The sequence below is a fragment of the Bombus vancouverensis genome, chromosome 10 (genome assembly GCF_051014615.1).
Source record: "Bombus vancouverensis nearcticus chromosome 10, iyBomVanc1_principal, whole genome shotgun sequence".
In the NCBI taxonomy this organism is placed as follows: domain Eukaryota; kingdom Metazoa; phylum Arthropoda; class Insecta; order Hymenoptera; family Apidae; genus Bombus; species Bombus vancouverensis.
The window spans coordinates 11,165,529-11,191,736 of record NC_134920.1 but is presented as its reverse complement, the minus strand read 5'-3'; the positions used below and the strand labels follow the sequence as shown (position 1 = coordinate 11,191,736).

The 26,208-nt window shown below is 31.3% G+C and overlaps 2 protein-coding genes across 8 annotated transcripts; one reads left to right on the top strand and one right to left on the bottom strand.

The window, feature by feature from the left end:
- Nucleotides 1-221: 221 nt before the first annotated feature.
- kis (chromodomain helicase DNA binding protein kismet) lies at nt 222-24,004 on the bottom strand. Of its 7 annotated transcripts, none has more exons than XM_033337102.2 (24): nt 23,689-24,004; nt 15,319-18,549; nt 14,801-15,219; nt 14,367-14,717; nt 13,970-14,258; nt 13,387-13,884; nt 13,060-13,284; nt 12,656-12,972; nt 12,109-12,583; nt 11,656-12,020; nt 11,383-11,578; nt 10,954-11,259; nt 10,581-10,872; nt 8,676-9,195; nt 8,468-8,557; nt 7,560-7,751; nt 6,534-6,948; nt 6,168-6,453; nt 4,734-5,986; nt 4,432-4,675; nt 4,069-4,348; nt 3,839-3,983; nt 3,039-3,740; nt 222-2,889 (listed from the first exon to the last, which is right to left on the bottom strand). In XM_033337102.2, exons 2-24 carry the CDS (start codon nt 18,442-18,444, stop codon nt 949-951), a joined length of 12,927 nt encoding a protein of 4,308 aa, XP_033192993.1. In that variant the 5' UTR covers nt 18,445-18,549; nt 23,689-24,004; the 3' UTR covers nt 222-948. The 7 variants fall into 7 exon arrangements, with proteins under 7 accessions (XP_033192993.1, XP_076478544.1, XP_076478543.1 ...); XM_076622429.1 differs by having other exon boundaries at nt 4,734-5,977; XM_076622428.1 differs by having other exon boundaries at nt 10,587-10,872.
- A 664-nt stretch (nt 24,005-24,668) lies between these two features.
- Nucleotides 24,669-26,172, top strand: baf (barrier to autointegration factor). The gene is made up of 3 exons (XM_033337159.2): nt 24,669-24,864; nt 25,069-25,198; nt 25,452-26,172. Exons 2-3 carry the CDS (start codon nt 25,073-25,075, stop codon nt 25,596-25,598), a joined length of 273 nt encoding a protein of 90 aa, XP_033193050.1. The 5' UTR covers nt 24,669-24,864; nt 25,069-25,072; the 3' UTR covers nt 25,599-26,172.
- The last annotated feature ends 36 nt before the right edge of the window (nt 26,173-26,208 follow it).

The following is a 26,208-nucleotide window of genomic DNA, read 5'->3' as shown; positions in this document are numbered from 1 at the left end:
GAAACGAACAATTTTTATTTAAAATTTCTTATTAATAATTCACGATAAAAATAATTAGAAACAATTCGCTAAAATATACTTAAAAAAGTTTTATGTACTTTTAGGCTTTCATTGGTCATATTATTATCCATGCACATTCTTCACTGATTCTATTAATACAATACATAACTTATTTTTTATATGTTCATCATTAAAGGTGTACATAATTATCAAAACAAAGATTCTAATGTTGGCATTTGCAAACAACAAAAAAAGCTGTTTATTGTATCACCTAATGTAATTAAAAGTACACTGTGTTATATACATTTTTCCAAGTACACAATCACTTATAGTCTCTAGGCATAATTATATAATATTTACATTGTTTTTTTTTATTAAGTTATTACTAACTTTACTTTACTACAGTATGATTATATCTTATATTTGAATGATCCGTTGCGCGTTTACGCAATAATGAGATAGCAGTTATTGTATAACAGTCCCTCGTCAAAACCAATAAAGATTGTAAAGAATAATAAATTTAACAAAATTATAATTTGTTATTGTAATGTTATATAATTAAAAGTTAATTACCACACAATATATCGAATGATAAAATACTATTGCCAGCCTTCGTACTTAACAGCTTCAATGTTATACATTCACAATGATAGCAATGGTAATGTGTACGTGGTTTACTTGTATTTCTCCCATTATTTCCATATAAATTGGAAGGAAAAATCAAATTTTCTTTTCGTTCTTTCAAGTTCTTTGAATGCACTTGTGCTCTGTTTAATTAAGAATTGTCGTTTCATTGATTCATTCATGTATATAAATGTTTATGAATCGATGATTTTTTGTGAATCGTTGTGCGAATACACTGCAGAAGTTTGCAACAAAAATAATCGCAACAACGTAAGATCATTAACAACACTAGTATTATTTAAAACCCACTTAAAAAAATTCACTTCACTCGCTCGTTGTGTGAGTGTCTTGTTGATCTGATTGCAATTCACCTTCCATTCTTGCTTGCCGTTCTGCTGCTGCTCTCGCTTGTCTTCCTGCACTAGAACGAAGATTTTTTCTTTCTGGAGGAGGTTCTACACTTAATCGTTTTCCACTTCGTACTTTCTTGCCTTTAGTACCTTTGTTATCTTCTTCTATTTCTGATGGAAGTTTCGACGCATCGCTCTTAGTATTTGTAGTACTTTGTTGTGATGTAGTTGCATCTTCCAGGGCTGTTGTTATTGATGTTGTAGATGTAGGTGCAGTTATGGATGTAGGTGTAGGTGTAGGTGTGGGTGTAGATGTAGGCGTAGATGTAGGCGTAGATGTAGGCGTAAGTGTGGGCGTTGGTGTACGTGTGGGTGTTGATGTAGGCGTAACAGTAGATGCAACTGTAACTGTAACTGTAGTCGAGATACTTGTTGTTACTGTAGCAGCTGTTTCATCAATTTCCTTTTTATTATTAGTACTTAAAGATGTTTCACTGAATACATTATTCTCTTCTACGGAACTTTGTTTAGTTGTTGTACTTGATGGTCGTGTTCCCTGTTCTACATCAACTGTTGTTACATCTGCTGAAGTTACAGTAGTTGTTACAGCAGTTGTCACAGGTCGTGTGCTAACTTCAATTTCAATTCTTGTCTTCTTATTGACAGGTTCAAGAGTTACTTCAAGCATACTTGGAGTTTGTTGCTCTGAACTTTGATTATGATTCCTTTTGTCACTCAGTCGTTGATCTTCTAGATTTCTTGTTAAAAGTTCTGCACTAGTTCTACTTAAATGCTCCAGGGCTTCTTTCATTTCTTGTTCTTTGTTTTTCCTGTCGGTTCGTCTTTCCGAAAGATCTGCCGCATCATTTTGTTCCAAGGTTTCTCGTTTTTCTGGTTCTATTCTACGTCTTTCTTCATTATGTAACGTCATATCGGTGTACTGTTGTAATGTTATCGTAGGATCGATAGAATATCTGGATTTCTTCTCTGTATCCTTTCGTTTAGTCGTTGATTCGGTAATTGTATCACGTTGCCTCGAGTTACTTGCTGAAGACGCTGGTTTACGCACTGCTGAGGCACTCGAAGTGGATGGATTTAGAAGCCCACATTGGGCAAGACTTTCGTAGGCCGACGATACTCCACCAGGTTGCATTGAGAATGGATTCAAACCACCCAAACCCAACGGTGTGTATAAAAGACTGGGGTTTGGGAAAAAGAAGGGGAATGGTGTCGTTGTTGATATCGTAGACGATGCTGATGAAGTTGAAGGCACCGAAGATTTACTTGTAGGAGGCTCCAATTTATTACGAGATGACTTATTAACATTGCTAATATTAGCAGAACCTGTATTTTTGCTGCTGACAGAACTGACAACAGGATTGGTCTCAGCTGCTGTACTAGTTGCTGTCGCACCTAAAGCAGCTTCCATACCTGCTAAAGATGGTAAACCAAGACCAGCAAGGTTCGCAAATAAAGAATTCGTCAAACTCATATTACTCAGGTTACTCAAATTGCCCAGTCCACTCAATGCACCCAGATTGGGTAAACCACCAAATGGCATTAAAAGAGGATTGTTCTTTGGATCAAAATTGCCAAGAGAGAGGCCTGATAGAAGAGAGTTATTCAAATTACCCAGCGAAGGAAAGTTTAAACCTGAAGCCATTGATGTAGCTGCTAAATTAGCTTGATTTGCGGATTGCTGACTAGTAGGACTTGGCATCATGGGAGGTCTTCCTGGGCTTTTACCCTTATTAACATAACTTCTATCATTTCCTGACAATCTTTTTTGTAAATCGTGTGGAAGATTTCCTCGTTCTTTCACAAGTTCGGCCCATTTTGGGTCAACATCAAACATTGGGTTCTCGATCAACCATTGACCTAAGCGCTTTAATTGTGGTGCTTTACTGCCTGTAACCTAAAATAGATGTACGTAAATTAACATATATACAAAATAAGGTATGTAGTCAGTGATAAGTAAATAAAAATATACATAATTAATTGCACTTACATAATTAATATAAATACATATATAACATAGGAAAAAATAAAATTTTGTATTCAAACCTTTTTGCCTGTTAATCTATTAATTACAGCGACATTCTCTTCTCCAGTCAATTTTTTCCAATCTAATAAAGAAGGATCAACACGCGGTCGCCGTCGTCTTGGTGCGTTTAAATATTCTGCACCTAATTGTTCAGACATAGCAGTTTGCTCAGCTAACCATTTATTCACTTTAGCCTCATGAGAATAGGATCCGATTTTAGAGGAATATTCAGCGACTTTATTAATGTCTGCAATCATCGCTTCATAACTCTTTTTGTGTCCGCTTGCTGATGACGAATGCGTTGAATTGAAATTTGGTTGTTGCTGTTGCTGCTGTTGTTGTTGCTGTTGAGTTTGTTGTTGATGCTGCTGCTGCTTTTTAAATTCGCGATTTTGTTGCTCTGCTTGAACAAGTAAGGCAGAAAAACTATCTTTATGTGAATGTAATGATGGAGGCGGTAAGCCAGAAGTAGAATTTGATGCTCGTGAAGACGGGATCGAGGTAACAGTAATGGAAAACGGTTTCTGAGTACTTGTTGGAGGATTTGGAAGCCCAATCGGCGCTGAAGTTGGAGTAACAGTTACATTTGGTGTAATTGTACTCTTTTTACTATGTTCAGGATAGTGACTACTTTGTTGTTCTTTTGCTGCACTTAATCCTAGTACTATTTCGTCAAGTTTTCTCCGTTTTTTCTCCTTTCCAATTATAGGTTCATCTGTTGGCTTCATAAAAATATAATAAATTTTTGGTTATTATTCATATTTATGTTTTAGATGTTTATATAAATAATTGAATAAATAGTTCATATATTTATACATACACAGTTCTTTCTCTTCATCAATTTGTCTAACATACTATCTAATTTCCCTTTATTACTACTAATTTGTTTGTTTTTATTTGGCATTGAAAAGTCTTGAACCTCGTTCATAATATCTTTATTATTATCTGTACTTGTTTTTGGATATCTAAAATGTAAACATTGTATAAATATTTAATTAAAAACATGTTTTATATTAAAATTATAAATATTATATTTATGAAAAATTATACCCAGCAGATAAATCTATAGGAGTCAAAGTACTCGAAGTCCCAGGAATTACAGTTGGTTTTCCAGGAACTGTATATTTTAAATCAAAGGGTATATTTTGTGTTCGTGTTTGCTGATGCGCTGGAGGTGGTTGAACCGGTGTTGAACGCCTCGATTCTTCCGATTGTGATTCATCATTTATTTCCCATGTATTAGATCCAGATAATACAGTAGGTTTACTTAAAGTCGCAGGAGACTGAGTAACCGTGTGGCTACTACTATTTAATAATGCATGAAGTTTTGCTAAAAATACAAAAACTATATAGTTATTAATCCTTTTAAAGAAAATTAAAAGAGATCATTAGTTCAATTTTTATTAATTTTACCCCTTTCAGTTTCTACATCAATAGCAATATGCCTTTTTCGTTTTTTAGATAGTGAGATATTGTTCCCAGTTGTTGTATTGCGTGATATTCCATGATCTGTAGTTATAGTTATCACCTCTGAACATTCTTTTTCATTTGAAGGTACATCTGATTCATCACCAGCACTAAAATTTATAGATACAGGCCATTCTTTGTGTTCAATTGCATGTACGATATGCATCAAACGAGCTTCAATTGCATGTTCCTAAAAAAATTCCCCAAGTCAATTCTAAATGTACATAAAAATATAGGATTCAATTTACCTTTGGCCATTTGATAGTACTGTTACTATTGTGCGATAGAAGTTGCACAACTGTTGGTTCGTTATAATCTACTGTTTTGTCACGGAGAACAAATGTATCAATTTGCGTTAATCGTGACAACGGTTGAATAACTTCCAAATCGGGAAACATTGCTTTAAGTTCTGCTGCTTGAACATTACACTTATCCTCGATTTTGCACACCTTTGCTTTATCTTTGCTTGTATCCCCTGGTTTACTTTCTGGTACTTCTAACTCCTCTTTAACAACTGGGGCATCTATTTTCACACTTACTTTATCACTTTCCGCCGTTATATTTTCATTATTTTCCGTTGATTTTTCTACTATTTCTACAGACTCTTTTTGTTCCAATGAATTTTTTTCATTTATTTCTTGAGTTTGAGACTCTTTTGGTTTTTCTTCTTGAACTTCTTTGTCAGTCTCTGCTGGTATTTCTTTTTCCTTGCTTTGATTTTCTTTCTCTATTTTTATAGGTGTCGCTTCTTCGATATTCGTCGTGACATTACTCGTTTTTGTTTCATCTGTTTTGTTAATTCCTGATATTTGATCAGTTTTAAAAATTTCATTTTTTACTGATTCTATCACTACTTCATTCTTTTCTTCAGTTTTTATTTTCGTAGCGTACTCCTTGTCTGATGATATATTTCTTGCAACAGTTGTAATAGTTAATGCATTACTGATAGGTTTTTCTTCAGTTTTATTTTCAGCCTTTATAATAGTTAATTCTACTTGGCTTTTCTCCAGATCCGTATGTTCTGTTCGCTTTTCCACGATATTTATATCCTTATCTTTTTTTGCACCCACTTTTTCAATTTTCAAAGTACCTTCACCTTTTTCCAATTTTACAAGTATTTCATCTTTATCGAATTTTAATATGTCTTCTCTGTTTTCAATTTTGATTGCTTTCTCAGATTTATCTGAGACTTTAGACGTTTGGATATTACCATACATATTTTTATTTAGAAGTTTATGAAATGAAAAATCAGGGTCATTCAAAATAGTTATATCAGTTCTTCCCAAACCATGTTTTGCCGCACCAAGTAATAATTCTTTATCGTGTTTTCCAGGTTGCCACCAATCAGGTGTATCACCTGATGGTTGACATAATGAAAGTCGTTCCTCCAAATGAGGATGAGATAAAATTTCTTCGCGTATTTTGCTCAAAAGATCTACGCGATCTAATATTTGTCTCGCTTTTGCTGGACTGAGATGATCAACAGGAACGTCTGAAAAATCTGAGATATATATATCGTATTTAGTACTTTGATATTTATAATAAATATCAAATACGTAAACAAATTTTATATTTTCAGATTAAAGCATAAAATATGCTGAATAATATTGTATATATAATATCAATGATTGAGTCATAATATTACAGTTTTTAATTGTATATAAATATAATTATAAACATACCATCTTCGTCATTCAATTTAGCGTTACATACTTTTTTACACATTGCTCTAAAAGACATATAATAATCTGTGAGATCATTATCTGTTTTCTTATCAAATCTAGCTATACTTTTAAATTTTGTCCAATCATACTGTGCTTTCTTTCTATCATAATTAACACCGTATGTCGATACAACTCTTAAAAATTCACTTTCTTCACGACGGGACCATTTTGTCTTTTGTTCTTCAATACGAGTTCGTTCTCTTTCCTTTATCATAGCCTCCATCTTTTCTCTTCTTTCCATTTTCTATGTAAAATAAAAGAGTTGATATGTTCTAGATAACACTTTTGTTTTTTACATTAAATATTTTGAATATAATAACTTACCAAAAGATACATAGCAAGTTGTTGTAAGTCCCATCCTTGCATATTTAAAGGTGGCTCGTTCATTGAAGTAGCATGATTTACAGTTGTATCATTTTCCAACCCTGTCTTTGATTTTTGTAATACTTTTACATCTTCCTTTTTCACACTTCGCTGATAGGAAGAAATTACTCGACGTAAACGAGTATTAAGATCGACCACGGACGGCCAAGTCTTTTCGTCGTCTAATAAGCCATCATTTCCTTCATGGCTACTACTAGGTTCAGGTCCAGGTGTATCTGCCTTATTAGGTAAAGCAGGTGAATCAGTAGGTGTTTCTCGATTAAATTTATCAGAATCTTTTGAATCTTTTATCATTCCAAGAGATTCAACATCTTCAATGTCATTCTCTAAACTAGTATCGTCTCTGCTGCTGCTGCTGAAATTTTTAAATATTTTAAGTTAAAACTTAATTTTACATCACATATTTTACATAGTATATCTTTAATCTTTTTAATTTTTACTAAACAAATCTTTCTAGTACGTATTTAATTGTGAAAACATACATATACTTAACCAATTATAAATGTAACAGTTATTTTGAAACTATAATTTAAAAGTGTATAATATCAAAACTAAAAAGATTTTCATGATTACCACTTTAAAATGCTGCGGATACTAAAAATTTACGTTATAAACAGAAGTTATTAAGTATATATAACAATAATGTATTGACTGTTTATAAGAAACACTTAAATAATCATTGTATATTGGTATATTATATGCATCATCCGTCTCCACTGTAAATAAAAGCTAGTAGAAAGTAATATCTTAAAACAGGTAAAAATACGAAATTCCTTCACTGTTAAGGTACGAATAAAAGTATGAATAAAATGAAAAGGAAAATTTATACACTAATTCTAGCAGAGGCATTATCTTAAGCAAATTTAAACAGCATGCAAGCCATATATGTTAGAATGAAACAGCAGTGGCACATAGATATATATATATATATATATATAAAACAACGTAAAAAGAATAGTTACTTACTTATTTTGTGTGGTCTGAGACTGGGAAGGGGGAGGGCAGCTTGTAATGAAAGAAAGCGCGGGATCAATCCTCATCTGGTCGTAATTCTCGTAGCCGTGTTTGTAGCAGCCAACTATTAAGGATTTGTCTGCTTGGGAGTCCCACCACTTCGCTGGCCGTTCCGTCAACTGTGGAGGGTTTATCCGCAACGCACTGTAGGGCGGTTTCATTTACAATTTGCCAATTTATGTATGCCAATCGTTTAGATTATAAAAGATTTATATTTTCATGAATTTTAATAGAATCGTAAATTACAATGTTTGTTGTTAAATAAACATAGAAAAGAGGCATATTATATTAGATAATATTTAAGGAATCGTTATTTATTTTTCTCGTCCCTTTCGCTCTCAATTAAGTATAAACGTAAGTAAACTTTTCAAACTTCCTATTCTGTTTGCCCCTTTAATACAGTGCACTGCTTTATAGCTGTCTCTTACCATGATGTTGCTGAGTTGACCATCTTTGACCATAGTAAGCCGTACAAAGTGTTTACAGTAATTTAAAAATCGTGTATATATTCATATACATGTTTATAAAATAGGATGGGAAAATTTTTATATTAGTAATATAGGATCAGCGATTAATAGCTATTTATAGAGCTACAAAATAAACATGGTTTAGCTCTATGAGCATTCCTCATACAATTACAGCTCCCAGGATAAACAAATACATTGCGCATGCAACTATGAAGCTCCGTATAAGCGTGTAAGTAAGTGCATGATATTCTATGATAGTCAGTAGAGCGTAGAATAATGGAGATTTAAAAGTAAGTAAATATATATAAGTTTATAAGTGTATGTGTATACGCGCGCGCGCGCGTGTTTATATATATATACATATATATAATATATACATATAAAATCACTAACCTGACATGGACGCCATCAGATATATGCTGGACTAAGTCTCCAATAATCTCATGTTTGATATAGTAAAGCATTCGCACGCGTAACAGTACTCTGTACACAATACAAAAATTATTTACAAAATTTTAATAAAATTAAGCAGTACTTTCAACTAAAAATATTTTTTAACAAATTTTATCATAAAAAAGATTGTTGTGTTTGATGTACGTACTTATTTGCATGACGACTCAAGTGTTTCCTGTAATTACTTTCAAGAAATATGTCTCCGTCATACTTTTCAGCGTTACTCCAATGATTAGGATCATTTGGACCTCCATTGATCATTGATCCCCGTGTTTCTCTACCTTCTCTAACTCGCCCTTTTTTCTTTTGTCTATTATTTCGTCCACTAGTATTAACACACACAGTCTTGATCTTTTCTCCATTTTCTACAGGCGTAATAAGATCACAGATGAAGTTACGAATTTTTTCATCGCCGCGATAGTAACGGAGACAATAGAGTAAAATGACTCGTGCACAATCTTCAACATCAACTTCACGCCATCCTCGACGAAACTGACTGTGTTGAAGAATCTCTTCCCATCGACCCCATCCAAACGTTAGTAAGCCTCGTTCGACCTTAAAACATTCGCTTCGTGCCCAACTTCCATATACCACCTCACCTTCCCGAGGAACATATTCATCGCAGAATTTCCGTGTCTTCTTACCAAATTTATCTCTTCGCTTTTTACCTTATAATGATAAAAAAACATATTACTACATACCTTATTATAAACTTAATATTAAGATAAAATATAGATGTGTGGAAGTTCAATTCTTTATAATGTAAATATAAATAATTCTGTAGTAATGGCAAGCAACATTACAAATATAGCTCGAAGGAAGATAGTATTTATGTTGTGAGTTCACGAGACAGAAGTTGATATTCTTTCGAAATTTACAAATATACATATGTAGAAACAATTACTTATTTTGAAAAATGAGAAATAAATTGAATTAGTAAATTAAGAAATGGAGGATAAAATATTGAATAAACATTAAGAAACTTTTACTTAATTAATATGCTAAAAGATGTATTAAAAATATTAATAAACAATTATTAAACAATAAAACAATATCTACATTAATTAAATAATAAAATTAACTGCATTAGATTCTTATCATGATAGTTTATGTTACTTGTATCTAGTGAATAATCTATGTTCATGAATGTTGTATAAATTATGTAAAGAAACACCTATTCAATTTGCCATGCATTACACAAATACAATGTCCTAAACTTATGTTACAACAAGGATTTTTTTATAATATGTAAGAATGAAATATATTTAAACATTTTAATTTTTGGCAAACACACCAATAAAAACAGCTTATAGAACAGGAATAACATATTTTAAACATTATTATGATAATATTAATGGTGTAGGCATACATGCACGTGATTATGCTTATATGTGTATGTGACATTCACTGAATAAAAATAATAGAAAAGTATGTACATATATCTAGCGTATTTAACGTTTTTATGGAAATTTATTTGTGAAAACTTCAAAAGCAAAGAAATTAATTGAGAATGTATACCATAAAATTTTTGTGTTATGTTGTTAATTTGTTTTGTTGGAAAACTAAAAAAAACTGAGATTATTTCACTTTTTAAAACTATTCTAAAATCCTTTAATAAATCCCGAGTTTCTCATAAACATGAACGTAAATAGAAAAAGGATCTTAATACAACAAAATATCACTTGATGAATATAAATATATATATATATATATTCTGCTACTAAAAATAAATTATATATTTACAATTATATGTTGAACACAACACAGTGAAGTTAGTATCTACAAAGTTTGATAATTCAATATTTATACCAATATTTTAATATGTTCTACTATACAAAAATTAAGGAACTTTTACAAATAAAAAGATATTAAAACGAATAACTGTTTTGCTAGTTTTATAAGGATAAAAGGCATGAAATATTTGAAACAGGATATTTAAATGTGACCCAATACCTTTGTAATTATCGTAGGATAATTCCATTCCAGGTATCACGTTAATTTGATGAAGTTAAGAACGGTATTGTCTTTTAACATGCACTAAGAATGAACATACCTCTACCTGTTAACCCACTACTTGTTTCATCGTCGCTATTATCATCAGAACTATCAAGATCTGACATAACGACAGATTCGTCATGGCCATATCGTTTGATTTGTGTTCTTCGCCTTGGTTCTGATATCACTAATTCGTCTTCTTCTTTTTTCTCTGTTGTATCAATCTCAGCTTTCTTTGCCCATTTCTTCCAAAAATCTGGGTCATCAATATTTATATCCGATCTATTAGATGAGCATGCAAAACTAGCTTTTGAAAATGTCGATCCTTTCTCTGCTTCTATCGTAATAATCTATATAATTGAATTTTTCTAAATTAGTAAACACACATAAAAATGAAGAACTTTTAGCTAACGAAACAATAGTTCACTTACTTGTGTTCTTCGTTCAAGTATTTGTTCTATATCTTCCTCACAAAATTTATCTCCTGCATTATCGTCATCCATAATAGCACCATAAGCACCCTTTTTTAATAAATCTTCTATCTCCTTTTTAGTCAACTGTTTATTACTTGGATCTTTACCCCCTTGACTTGTATTCATAGATTGCAAAATTGCTTTATCTAATCCAAGTTTCAAAGAAGCTTTATCAAACATTTCCCTTTCATAAGTATTTCGGCAAAGTAATCGATATACTTTCACCATTTTTTGTTGACCAATTCTATGACATCGAGCTTGAGCCTGCATACAAATTTAATATATGTATTTGTAATTTAACAACGCATACAATATTCTAGTTATTGTTTCACGTATAAGTACAAAAATTCAATAGTTTTACTAAAATAGAGTAAATTCAATTAAAACCTGTAAATCATTTTGTGGATTCCAATCACTATCATATATAATAACAGTATCTGCTGCTGTAAGATTAATTCCAAGACCTCCTGCTTTAGTACAAAGAAGAAAAACGAATCTGTCGGAGTCAGGTTTACTATAACGATCAATTGCAGCTTGTCTTAAATTTCCCCGAATTCGACCATCAATTCTTTCATACGGATACCTAAACAAATATTTTTGATAAAGGTATAAATATCGTAAAAGAATATTTACAATAAAGTAAAAATCAATAATTCTTACTTTTTATATAATAAATAATCTTCCAATAGATCTAAACATTTCACCATCTGACTAAATATTAACACTCTATGACCACTGGCTTTGAGTTTTGGCAGTAACTTATCGATTAATACCATTTTTCCAGAGCTATTTACTAGTGCATGGTAATAAGCTTCTGAATCTTCCTTTTCACCAGTTTTGTAATCCAATTGTATTTGATCTTCTGCACCATTAAGTAGGAATGGATGGATACAGCACTTTCTTAATTCCATCATTGTATTCATGAGATTCGGAATGTTAGCTGATGTGGTTCCTTTTGCGAGGAAAGAGAAATTCCTTTCAAGAATGCCACGATAATATTTTTTTTGTATATTTGTTAATTCCACCTGAACGATGAAAGGGCATAATTTATTATAAATTATTTATTAATTTTCAAATATACATAAACAAACTTGTGTTAATAATATTAGTCACCTCAACTACTGTTTCTTCCTTTGGAGCTAACGATTTCTCTACATCTTCCTTAAGTCGACGTAGCATCATTGGCTTCAAGAGAAGTTGTAGCTTATGGACTTCACTTTCACTACTCAAATTACCAAATTCTTTAAGGAATGCTTCACTACTAGAAAACTGCACTGGTTCGAGAAAATTCAATAATGAAAAAAGCTCATTGACATTATTTTGTAAAGGTGTACCAGATAAAAGGACTCTATGTTCTAAATTTAATTGTCTAAGACCTTCAAGTAATTTGCAATTTCTATTTTTTAGCCTATGAGCTTCGTCTATAACACAGAGTCTCCAATTATAGCCCCGTAATTCGTTAAAATCTGTTATAATTATTTCAAACGTAGTTATCAGTACATTAAATTTGATTAAATCTTTAATTTGCTGTCCTTTTTCATTTTTATAATAAACTTCATATTCTTGAAGCATAGTTCGACTTGCTGCACTGTAAGTAAAAGACTTCATAGTAAAATGTATTTTATTTTCAAATATGAAACTGCAAAAAAATTGTACTTACGATCCGTGATATACTACAACATTCATGTCCGTCCAACTTTCAAATTCACGTTGCCAATTTGGAATGGTTGAGAGTGGAGCTATTATTAAAAATGGTCCACGAATACCATATTTGTATACTGCATCCACAAATGTCAAAGACTGAATTGTTTTTCCTAAACCCATTTCATCGGCAAGAATGCAATTATGTCCATTATACCACGAGAAAAGCAACCAATTAAGGCCTTCTAATTGATACGGTCGCAAACTGTTATTATTTTTATAAATTGGTGATTCCTCTAATTTTACCCACGCTGACGCATTTGGTTTCTTTTTGGGCTAAATAGATATTAATAATTATTTTGATGTTAAACATTATATTATATAATTATAATATTATAATATACTAATATAATAACATATTACCTTCCATTGATCCTTAGGAGGTACTTTATTAAACTTTATAAATTGAGCTATTTTTTCTGGATCAACATCTTCTTCTAATTCCCATGTGGAATCTTCATATTGAAGAGATCGCCATTTGACTAAATAGTGTTTTAAAGTTTCTCCAGTTGTTGGATCAGTATGTGTTGCTTCATCAAGCACTCTATCTACTTCTACAAAATCTGGATTAAATGGATCATCCTCGGTCTAAAAAAAGAACCATAACTTTGATTATTCATATCTACCTATCTAATATTAAGAAATAAAATATCAAAACTGTTGTAAAATATACAGGTACAAAATAATTACATTTTCGAAGATATTAGTGTTTTGTTGTTGTTTTTGCTTGAATCTTTTCAGCTTGGCTTGAATTCTTTTATCGCCCTTGTATAATTCTTCTTCAGTCCTCCATTCACAATGCAAATAAGAAAAATTTCTATATTTAACAAAATACTCCTCAACTTCTACTATTTGAGGCTTCACATCTGCTACTGCATTTTCTTGTTTAGATTCTGTAATTGTTCCTTCACTTTTACTTTTATCTTTTACATCATTGATACTTTTGTCTTCGGAAGTCTCAGTATCATCTTCATCCTTATTACTCGTTTCTGAGACTGATTCTTTTTCAGATGTTTCTTCTTTTGACTCATTTTCCCCTTCTTTATTTTTTGTATCAGGAGCACTATTATCATTTTTTTCAGCAGATGTCTCAGTTTTCACTTCTGGAACAGTAGGTTTGACTTCTCTTTTACCTATGCGAGAACACAATATATGTTGCACAACCATGGAATCTTCATCTGTTGTATTCTATAATGCATAAAAATTACTACTTTAAAATTTTTGCGAATACAATTTTAATATATGAAGAATATGATATTAACATAATACATACAATATACACAAAGTTAGGTTTATTGGGCCCAACTTCACCACCTTCATTATCTTTTTTGACAGAAACAGGTTTTGCGGTATTTGTACTCTCTACTTTTTTAGAAAGCTGAGCATCCTGAAGAGGTACATCATCATCTGAAAATCTAAGCATTACATCGTCCACATATTTCTTACGATGCGTATTTCTTGCTGAACGCCTTTTATTATCATCTCCAGCTTCTGGTGATGGCGGAGGCGTTGCAGCTAATTCTTCACCGTCAGAATCGGGCGCAATTCGACTTTTTCGTTTTCTAATAAAATTTGGCAAATTAATGAAATAAAGAAGAATGTATTAAAAAAGAAATTACAAATAAGAAATACAATTACTTATCAATATTCAATATTTTAAAATAACATACTTCGAACTTCTAGGTGATTTCCCTAACGAAACCTTCCCAACCGATCTTTTACGAGCAGCAGCCTTTTTCTTATTAGGTGTAGCAGTTTCTGTAACTGTGCCGACATCTGAATTTTCTTCTTTCTTTTCATCTGCTGGACTATCCTCTGAGTCTCCTTTTTGTTTATTTTGATCTTTTGTTTCAGTTACTAATGGCTCAGTAGTTGAAGAGTGTACTTGTTCCTGATCACTTTGGATGGATGGTTCAGGTGGTTTTGTATCTGACTCTTTAATCGCACTTGAATCAGAGACTGCAGTTTCTTCATTTTCTTGAATAACTTCATCATCAGCTGATTCAGAATGATTAGTTTTTCTGTAAAGATAGAAAGTATTCAAAGAAATAATTACTGTTCTAACACATGAAAATTAAGAGGTAATATTTACAAAATAACTTACTTTCTATTACGTTTTGTTGAATCTTTGTCTTTATTTCTCTTTCTTGGTACTTTTGGGGATTTTGCTTCCTTTGGTGGTTTTGGTTCTTTCTTAACTTTCGGCTCTTTTGGCTCTTTTGGTTCTTTTGGCTCCTTTGGCTCCTTTGGCTTACGCGGTTTTCTGGTAGGCGGCCGCGACTTCCTGCCTTTACTCCATTCTTCTTCTATATCGCCAGAAGATGGTTTAATATCCTCAGAATCTGCTGCACTATCAACAATATTGCTACTGTCTCCAGGAGTTACTTGATTATCCGATAATGGTTGTTCTGGCTGTTGCTGAGTAACTGCTGCTGGAGTAATTGCTTCTTTATCAGCCTTTTTCCTACTCTTTTTAGCCCTAGGTGTGCCTTTACTACGACCACGACCAGTAGTACTTGAAACCTATTTATAAAAGGATTAAAGCAAATTCATTAAAAAGATTCCCCTTATTTATAATAATATATTGTTTATATATAACAAAAATAAAATATAATAATTTACCTGTGGACTATCAACAACAGCTGTTGCTGTAAACATTGGGGTTTGCAATATGCATTGTGGTCCACCATTACACTGATCGTTAGTCTCATGTTGTTGCAGAGCTTGCAATTTTTCTTGTATAGAAACAATTTTTTCTTGATTCTCACTTGCTGGGGGCATACAATATAATTCTTGCAGTTGCTGTTGCAGTGCAGCTTTTTCTTGGTGATGTGTAACTGGAGCACATGAATTACCAAAACCAGCAGATGTAACTGCTGTTGATGTTGGATTTTGTGGCATGTTATACATATTTGGCATAGTGCTACCACTAACAATATCACCACCAGAGGGATACTGTTGACCAGAACCCACTAGCATTTCATTTGAATAAATGTTATTTTTTTGAATATTTGTGTATTCTGTGAAATTTTGTTGCACTTGGTGAGGAGTTTGTGAATTTGGCACTGATACTGCAGTTTGATGAGATGGTAATACTATATTATTGCTTTGATTAACTGTAGGAATTTGTTGTTGGTGTGTAGGTTGAACTTGATTAGGCTGGTTTTGTATTTGAGGAGCTGAATTTTGTAAAGGTGCCTGTACCTGTGACAACTGAGATGAAACTACTGATGCATTCTGAGGAATTATACCGACTTGCGAAGTTATATGTGGTTGAGGTTGCTGTGTTGATTGAACCTGACTTATACAACTTGAAGCTGGTTGAGGTGGTGGTGGTGGCTGTACCAATTGAGGTTGTGAAATTTGTGGCTGTGATATTGAAGATTGTTGAGACTGAGTAATCGATGGTTGCTGTTGAGAAGTATTTATTTGTTGCAATTGTTGTTGGGGAGATGATTGTTGAGCTGTTTGAGGTTGTTGTACTTGGCTTATTTGTGGCTGTTGTGAAGATTGCAGTGACTGTTGAGGCTGTACTGGAGATTGTTGTGCTGATACTACTTGTGGCTGATTCATATGAAGTTGTACTGGTTGTTGTGGACAATTGATAGGTTGCTGTTGATTGTGCTGCTGCTGCTGCTGCTGCACTGCTTGATTGCTAACTGCAGGTTGTTGAGGGTGTGCAGTTGCATTACTATTGGTTGGACAATTTACTGGAGTCAGCTCTAAATGTTGATCATTTGGTTTCTTATCACATGTATTCTGATTCTCAATAGTAGAAACAGGAGTCTGAACTTGATTTTGTGTCAATTGTTGTTGAGATATTGTTGAAATACTTGAACAATCAACATTTCCATTTGTACTAGAAGCTGGTAATGATTGTACAGTTTCCTGAGATATTTTCCCAGATGTATGCTCTAAAGGCGAATTATTTTGTGAACTATTTTGCATCAAAGTATCAGCTTGTTGGTTAAGCACATCTTGTTGTTCTTGAACATTTTGATGTAATGTTTCAGTCTCTGACTTTGAAGGTTCTATTGTGTTATGAACAGAATCCGTAGGATCTCTAACTGTAGTTTCTGCAACATTATGAATAGTTTCTGTTCCAGTTACTGGAAACATTGATGGGCTTTGTTCAGATACTGGAGGTTGAGTTTCTACTATACTTCTATCTTCATTCACATTTGGCCTTATTTGTTGCTGCTGTTGTTGTGGATGTGACCACTGAGTTGGCATTGGCATTCTAGGACCTGTTATTGGTGACATAGAATTTTGTGCGGTAGACTGAGATAAAACATTTGGTGTTTGCGACATTGATGGACGTGTCTGAAACTGATTATAATCTTGACTTGAAACGTTCGAATTTGTTACAGAAGCACCTGGAATCACCATCTGCTCCAGTGCTTGGAGAGTAGTTTGTTGCGATGTTGGATTCATCTGCATTGAAGTTGGAGGACAAGGTGACACAGACATTGTACCAGGTTGGTTTGACTGTTGATGTGGAAGTTGAACATGTGGATGTGGAGATAATGTATTAGGTTTAGCTGGTGACATAATAGGTCTAGGAGACATTTGCTGTTGTACTGCAGGTGGTCGCGGCGACATCTGAGGTCTAGGTGACATTTGAGGTGACAACTGTGGAAAAGCTGCACGATATTGGGGACTTGTGGCATGTTTGGCTGTGCCAAATTGCGTTGTAGGTCCAGAATGTTGAGGCTGATTGAACATTGAAGTTGCATGATGAGAATATTGAGAGTCTATTGGTTGTTGCTGTTGTGTATTAGGATGTTGTGAATGTTGAGGATACTGTTGAGGATGTGAAGGATGTGTTTGATGAGTTGGATGAGACGGATGATGATGTGGCATCCTTTGTGGTGGTTGTTGAGTTTGTTGTTGCTGCTGCTGCTGCTGTTGTTGCTGCTGATGAATAGCTGAGGCAAAGCCTGGATACCCAGGAGATGTTTGATACATTGTAACAGAACTTCCTTGCTGGTAATGCTGCTGTTGTCCAACCATATGTTGATAAACACCACCTGTTCCACCAGCTTGCATTGCTTGATGTGGCACACCCATATTTCCTATCATACTTTGCTGATTACTAAAATGTTGTTGTTGCTGTAATTTTTGATTCATCACTCCACTTTGATCTTGTTGATGAGAATACTGTGGAGGTATATGTTGTCGGAAAGTACCAGGTTGTGGTGCCATCTGATTATAATGTCTCTGCATTTGTGGATAAGCGCCTCCACTACCTGGCCAACCTTGCATACTTGGATCTATAGACATATTCGCTCTAGTCATTGAATGCTGTTGCTCCATTGAATACATGTTATCATTATAATTAGGATATTGTCCTCCACTACCAGGATGAGGCCCTCTATGTTGTGGTGCCATATTTCGAGCTTGATTTTGAAATGCTCCAGGCACCATAGCACGCTGTGGTGCACCATTGTCAAACGTACCAAGATTTTGATTAAACATGTTGCGTTGCGATGGATTTTGCAATTGATTAGCACTTCCAAAATCAGATCCACCAAACGAAGTTAATTTTTGAAGTGGAGATTCTTGAGATATATAAGATTGACTAATATAACTCCCTCCTCCATTAACACCAGTGTTTGGACCATCTCTAGATACTACCACAGAATTAGTTGTGCCTGCAGGGTCAAAATGATCGTTCCCCCCGAGGTCAGGAAGAGCATCAAGCATCGAGCCACTAACATCTTCACCAAACAAATCGTACGAGTCCATGTCTATGCTGCAGGACTCTTCGCCTCTATTTCAGGCTCAAGAGAATATCTTATAGTCTCTCTTTCAGACATTAACGTGCCCATTGTTAATCCACGTTTTTTTTGCCTGAAACAATGTTTATTAAAATTGCATTAAATATTTATTTTATTTTTATGTATATAAAATTTAATGTTATAATTCATTTCTACAATATTTAGATTATTTTTATAATTTTCAGTATTAGATATTATATGATGACATTGACAAATGCCAAAGGGAAAAAGCTATACGCTTATGGCTTAATTTCTCATAATCGCTATAACCTTTTCCCCTTGGAATATGTCCTAATATGATTTCCAGATACAGGAAATAGAAACACAAATAAAGTCCACATTTTTGTAGAATATAGATATATATAAAAATTATTATTTATAAACATCTTCATGTTGATACTTATGTAATATTAAAATATTATATATTATATATTATATACTTAATTACAAATTTTAGTCACTTACAAAAAAATAACACAAAACTATATAGAATATCATTTTATGTCAATCACAATAAAAGTATGATTTAATAATTTTAACTAGTTTTACATTTATAATTATTACATTTTAATAATCAATATATTGATTAGTATTTGCAATATATATTTTTATAGAACTTGTAATCTCTTGTTGATTTAAATTTACCACAAAAATAATATTTTTATTTATAATAATTAATATAAAAGTCATAATTGCTATAATTTAATAATTACTGTATTTATTTTTTCTAAAAATACAAGCATTACATTATATACAGTTTCATTTGTACACTTTTTATCAACCTAGATTTAAATTGTTATATTACACATTGGACATACCTACTTATATATGCTTGTATATATTCATTAATATGATCAAATTAACATAACCTAACACTAAAAAGAGATATGATAATTACAATATGAGCATAACAAAATGTATATAAATTATACATACAAAAATTAAAAGTAATTTCAAGATAATTTTACAGATTTGCTAAAACCAATAGAAAATAATTATTTTATGTTAAAATGATGAAATCTGTCAGCATATCGAAAATATATAATAGGGCTACTTAAAACCATTTAAAAAATATAAAAAATGGATATAAATTGCAAAAAAATAATGTATATTATTGTTTATTAAAAAGTTATAGATCTGGTACTTTTTTCATTTAAAACGAATAATAAAAGATTCAAGCATGCTGTTAACCAGTACAGACAATAAAAGGAACATTTTTTTTTTAAGTAACAATATGGTATTATTGCACATTGCTGACACGCTGGTAAAATTGCAAAACCGATATGTAAAAATCTTCAAATATTGATACATGCACATGAATACAAAGCGAAAAAGAAACTCGAAAAAAAAAGAAGAGAAAACACCTTACAAACCTGATGCACTGACAGCGGCACTATAATATACGAAAGGAAATTCTTGCTCTTATTAGGATACGAACTAAAAACGCACACATTAAGTATATTACAAGGGTGAACAAGAAGAAACTGTTAAGATAGGTATAGAAAGTTCTCACACTTTATTGCGAGCGTAATTTTATTATCGACAAAATTTCTCTTTCAAATTCGTGGAATTTGAACGCACGCCGAGTTAAATACGAGTATAGTAATAATATCAGGGGGAATCGAAGCGACTCGGTGAAAAAAAAGCACGGATCGTCGGAAAGTACGCCATTATCGTGAGAGATTTCCGTTTGGGCTTCCAAGAGAACTCTCGTAGCGGCCACCGCGACGCTCGATATTCAAGCACCAAAGCGTCACTTCACTTCGCACAATTCACTATTTCTTTCTATATTTCGTAGAAAACGCGTCTCGAAACATATATTACTTGATGGATGTAGTTATATGTTAATGTTTTATCGAAAAACCACCCTTGTTTGCGCGCGCGTATACAAGATTTTCATCGACGGTGGCTGCGGCTGCGGCTGCGGCGCGAACCGTCGAGGTGCAAGCGTGTCCATAGGCCCGAATCATTCTACACATCTCTCTGCCCTCTCTCACCCCCCCCCCCCTCCCGCCCCTCTCTCTCTCTCTCTCTCTCACCCAGCCCCTGTCTTCCCCGCGCCGCTTTCCTCCTTTAGTACAGTTCACAACGAAGGACTACTCTTCTCTCTTACCCTACCCTATCCTATCCTGTCCTCCTATACAACGGAGGCCGTTACACACACTAGTTAGAAATCGTAACATCTGTAGAAACTTATACAGCTACCTTTCACGTCATGCGCGCACACTCACTCACTGCACCACCTGGTGGCGCGCGCATCTCTCTTTGCCACTTAAAAACCTCTGTGCATGTATAGACACGCGTATGTAATGAACATGAAAAAAAAAAGAAATAATGCATTTGAATTAGTCACGGATTTTTTCAATTTATCATTGTAAAAACAACTATTTATTTGGTTCATATGCAACTGAAAAAATCGAAATATCAAGAAATTATCAAATTTATTGTATTTACACAATGACTACAAGAAATGTTTATTATAGCAATTACATACTAATTAATTAAGTTCAACTGTTAATTTTCATATCATATTGCTGTTATATTCATATAACTGCAAAAATTTAATACTATGAAAATGAAACGTGATACCTGCCAAAAAAAACGCTTCATCGAAAAATAAGGGTATGTACTTGCAAGTACTTTTTGTAGCCATTGTATATCTTAACATCTTTAATGGCTGTTAGTAATTTGAAAAAAAGATCATTAATGAAATAAAAACGGAAAAATATTTATGTTAGAAAATAAAGCATTTAAATGACTAGATATATTTATTCCATAACTCCTGTACTAATCGGATATTTATATTCAATTGAACGAATGTTAATTTGATTAATCTTTTTCTCTAAAGAATAAGAAATCACAATTTTTTTTAATTTCCGAAATGTTTGTATCTTTTTTCCCAAATCTTTTATTTCTTCATAGAGTCATTACTTGAATCAATAGAAACTAATGCAAATAAAAAATAAATTTATTTGCATGTATATTGTTCCGTAGACATCTAAAACTATGAACAAATTCATATTATCGATTAAAAGAATAAAAACTTGGAATCTACTTTAATCATGATCATACAATTGAAACACGAAACATAGAGCTCAAAATACGATTGAAATACTGGAATGAATTCGAATTACTTATCAATTACATTTAAATAATTTTATATAATCGATTTTATATAAAACTGAATTAATATTTAAATAGTTATATAAACCTATATACATATATTTCAGTGTATTTTCTATCGAAAATTACTATTAGAAAATCTATTTAATCTTTTGCCAGAAAGAAATTAATCAAATCACCATGTAAATATGAATATTTTGGATATGAATATGGATATAAATACTTAGATTTCGATAAATGACATTATGATACACAACGTGCGATGATTGTGATATATAAATGAACAAAATTAATTTGTAAAATGTACAATAGGAACATAGTTATTTAAGATCGAAAGTAAAATAGGAACGTGATTTACTATAAAAACAAAAAAATCAGTGAAAATTGTGGATCATATGTTTGTATATGCATTTCAACCAATTAAATATTACATTTTTATTTACATCTGAGAAAGTAAGTATATTTTAAATACTTTTCAAATATGATGTATAATAAAATTTGCGTATTGCGTATATAAATGCATATATATATGCATATGTATCAACATATGTGTAAATGCATAAGTTTAATGCGTGAATATAGTACATTCACTGAATGAAAACAGAAAACAACGGGAAGAAGAAAAGAGATTGGACGCTGCAACCTTCCAAGAATTACACTCCTAGCACATAAAGTATTTGGCATCATGGTAAAAACACACAACGCAATTGGCGGTAGTAAGGCGGAGTCCGAATTATACCACAAAGAGAACCAATCAGATTTTACCTTATAAAGTAGGATACCAGGGCAGGATATTCGATTAACCAATCCTGTCCTTTAGGTATCAGCTTGAATGTGTAAGTATATACAACATCTTTAATGAATCACGAGTGTATTTAACATTATATTTCATTTTATTTGATTGAATGCATACACACGCGCGCGCGCGCACACACATACTTATTGTAATAAAGAAATCAAATCACATAATCCGTCGAATAATGAATCGCTAATGACTAGAGAAATACAAATTTTAAAAAATTTGTGACAAGATTTTGTTTTTTATGACTAGTTATACACAAACCAATTCTATCAATTCTAATTCTAATTCTAATAATTCTATCAATTATTTTTCAATTTTAAATGACGAAGTTGTAAATGTTACAATTATTGATTTATTTACTATCAAAAAGTAAAAAATAAACATTTTTTATTTAATAGGAAAATGTACAGAAAGCTTATTGTTTTGAAGTGAGAGAGAGAGAGAGAGAGAGAGAGAGAGAGAGAGAGAGAGAGAGAAGAGAATCTACCTTTAATAGTTTTACTATAATGTATAAATTAAAAGTATTAGCAATTATTGAAGATTTAAGATAGATAATAAAGACCTTAAAGATATAGACCTTAAAATAAATATATAGTTAATAAATCAATTTTCGTAGTTTCAAGATTACTATTTTGAAAGAAATACTTATTTCATTTTAAATTTGTAAATGTTTCACAGCTATATCAATGAAACATCGTCACGTAATATAATTCAATAGATTTATACAAGTATATTAAAAAGAATAGACTTTATGTAATTTCAGTAACATTCAGTGATTATGAATTTTATTATACTACATAATAGTGGGTAATTTTGCTAAATACATTTTTATAATCGATTGACAAAAAAAGAAAAACACAAAAGGACAAAAATTAAATACCTATCACGTGAAACATAGTCAAACTAACAATGGTCTTACACATCCCTACGCAATCTACAATCAAACCATGAATTATTATGAAAAGTGGGATACAAACTAAAAATATTGAGAATTTATATTTTTCCATAACAGAAATAAAACAGAGTACTCACAGCATAGAAAAACTATAACGCAAAACTATAAGAGATCAATGAAAAATATTGAAATATTATAGAAACGTTATATTTTTATTTCGCATACTAAACATCTATGAATGTAATATAACATTATACAGTTTTATTCTGGTTTGAAGTGTCAAAATTAAGTTTCAATATTGTTAAAATTAAGAAATATATAAGCAATTTATACAAACTTACGAGTTATTATTATGAAAAACCAGGATTTTGCAATAATTAAATAAGACTCACTGTAGTGTACACGTTAATCCCATTCTCCTGGACATTCCATGTAAATCTACTGCACGATTGTTCGCTTAATCGTTATCTTGGTGTCCATTTTGTTTGGTTAATTACTGAAGAGGCGTCAGTGCTGCCGTCGATTACGTTGACACAACATAATGGTTCTTCCGTGATTGGAGCGCAATATATGTCAGAAATTCTAGTGTTTTTAACAGTTTTATAAGTAATCACATAAATTCGAACTTTACAACATCACTGTAACAAATTAAAATGAAATTTAAAATGTTTTAACAACATTATATATTTCTATTTATATTTCACATATTGACCGCTTCATCTTTTCGACGATAACCCAATTTCGTAAACGAATAGACAAGAAACGAAACGTTTTCTGCTTACAAACACACCGATGGTGTCGACACTTTACTTTATGACACATTGAATTTATTAAATATAAGAAGTCATAATTTATTGAATTTAATTTATGTACGTTTTACAAGATTATTCTATATTATTTTATATAATAAAATAATCGCATTGTTTTTTGAATGTACTTTAAAAATATTTATTAAAGTACACTGTATGAAACCTATTTGTAGTATCTTTATTTATTAATTAATTTTTCTATAGCGGAATATATACGTGCATATGTACTTATATGATTTATGTTTTAATAACTTTATTGTTTTCCTTTTAATGCTAAGAAATAAGATTTTTTAGAAGAATTTTTTTATATATTGTATATGTACGTTTTTAAACTTAAAGTCGTATATATATTTATAAATACTTAAAAAATTATATTTTGAAACACATTTTAGCGTCTTATAGTTAATAATAACTTTAGTTTAATGGTAATTAAGTTTAATACCGTGAAATATAGTAGTAAAAATACACTTATTTAGTTACATAGAAATCAGCTATCATGTGCATAAAATTTTACATAGATTTCCGTTCTACAATTTTATATAAATTTATATAAATGTAAGTTGCTTTGATAGTGTTGTGTTTAATTTTTTTAAAGGCGTATATTTTATTAAAGAAGAAGATATTGTAATCCTAAAGTGAACAATTAGTTACAAATTTAATATTCAGACTGCCATAAATTTGCAATAAAAAAAAAATAACTATATAAACACAGTAATTAATAGAAATAATTTAAACTTAGTTCATAAAAAGTTATTTAAGGTATGTATTTTATAAAAATAGGTATATTATTTAGTTATTGTATCTAAAGGTATATAAAAGTAAATTTTAATAAAATAATTAAATCATATTTATTTTATGTTAGTTATGTTTTGTCTTGACCTTTCATTTAATATAACAATAAAAGAGTACTGTGTTTAATTATTGTGCTTGTCGTACAGAACAAAGATTTATTTTCATTTTCAGAAACATGTCGAGCACATCACAGAAACACAAAAACTTTGTTGCTGAACCAATGGGTGATAAACCTGTTACAGATCTTGCTGGAGTTGGAGAAGTTCTAGGTCGTAGATTGGAAGCAGCTGGTTTTGACAAAGTATAACATACTTTTATCTGAATCTAATTAATAATTTGTATTTTATTAATATTTCTTTATAATGAAATGAAAGAGCGAATTATTAGAAGTATCTAAGAATAACTAAGGCAAATATAAACAATGTTAAAATTTAAGTAATATTGAGTAATATTGAGTAAATAATACTTTTTATATGTACCAATAACTTGGTAAAGGATTGAAACATTCATTTAATTTAATATTAATATATTAATACTTATTAATATACTTACAGGCATATGTAGTACTTGGACAATATTTGGTTTTAAAAAAGAACAGAGAACTGTTCCAAGAATGGATGAAAGATTTGTGTTCTGCTAATGCAAAACAATCTAGCGATTGTTATCAATGCCTCTCTGACTGGTGTGAAGAATTTTTGTAAGATAATTATAAAATTTAATGTTGATATTACAAAAATGAGATTTTTAATATAGCAAAGTATGTATTGTAATATTGTAATGCAAAATGTAAAAACTGTTTCATTTTCGTGACTTCAAGATAATTTTAGATAAACTTACTATAGTATAATGAAAACAAATATCTTCAAAGGTACTTTAAAGTTTGACATAAATGTAACATGATATGGAAGTTTGTAATCTTATTTAATGTTTATACTAGATAATAGTAAGATACATTATTTTATGTAATAATGTTAATTTTTCATTACATCTTATTTATTTTCTGATACCGATATACCTTTTAAACTATTTTTTACATTTTTGCATATAAAACAACATGTAAACTGTTCAATGTGTGGATATTTTACTTATAACTGTAACAAAATTTTGATAATTCTTGTACAAAATTGTTAGAAGTGCAAGATCTAATTTGAAAATATATTTTTGGATATATCTAATAATTCAAATATTTTAGTATATACAAATTTATACAAACAGTTATATATACAGAAATATTGCACATATATACAATAAAATGTAATAATATTTTACCTCTGATATGAGTATATTAATCTATTGAATCTTAAGACGACT

Coding starts and splice junctions, on each gene's coding strand:
- kis (XM_033337102.2), bottom strand. CDS start 18,444: ATGGACTCGTACGATTTGTTTGGTGAAGATGTTAGTGGCTCGATGCTT. Junction 11,260..11,382: donor ATCCACAAAATGATTTACAG/GTTTTAATTGAA, acceptor ATTTGTATGCAG/GCTCAAGCTCGATGTCATAG. Junction 3,984..4,068: donor CCTATAGATTTATCTGCTGG/GTATAATTTTTC, acceptor TTTACATTTTAG/ATATCCAAAAACAAGTACAG.
- baf (XM_033337159.2), top strand. CDS start 25,073: ATGTCGAGCACATCACAGAAACACAAAAACTTTGTTGCTGAACCAATG. Junction 25,199..25,451: donor AAGCAGCTGGTTTTGACAAA/GTATAACATACT, acceptor ATATACTTACAG/GCATATGTAGTACTTGGACA.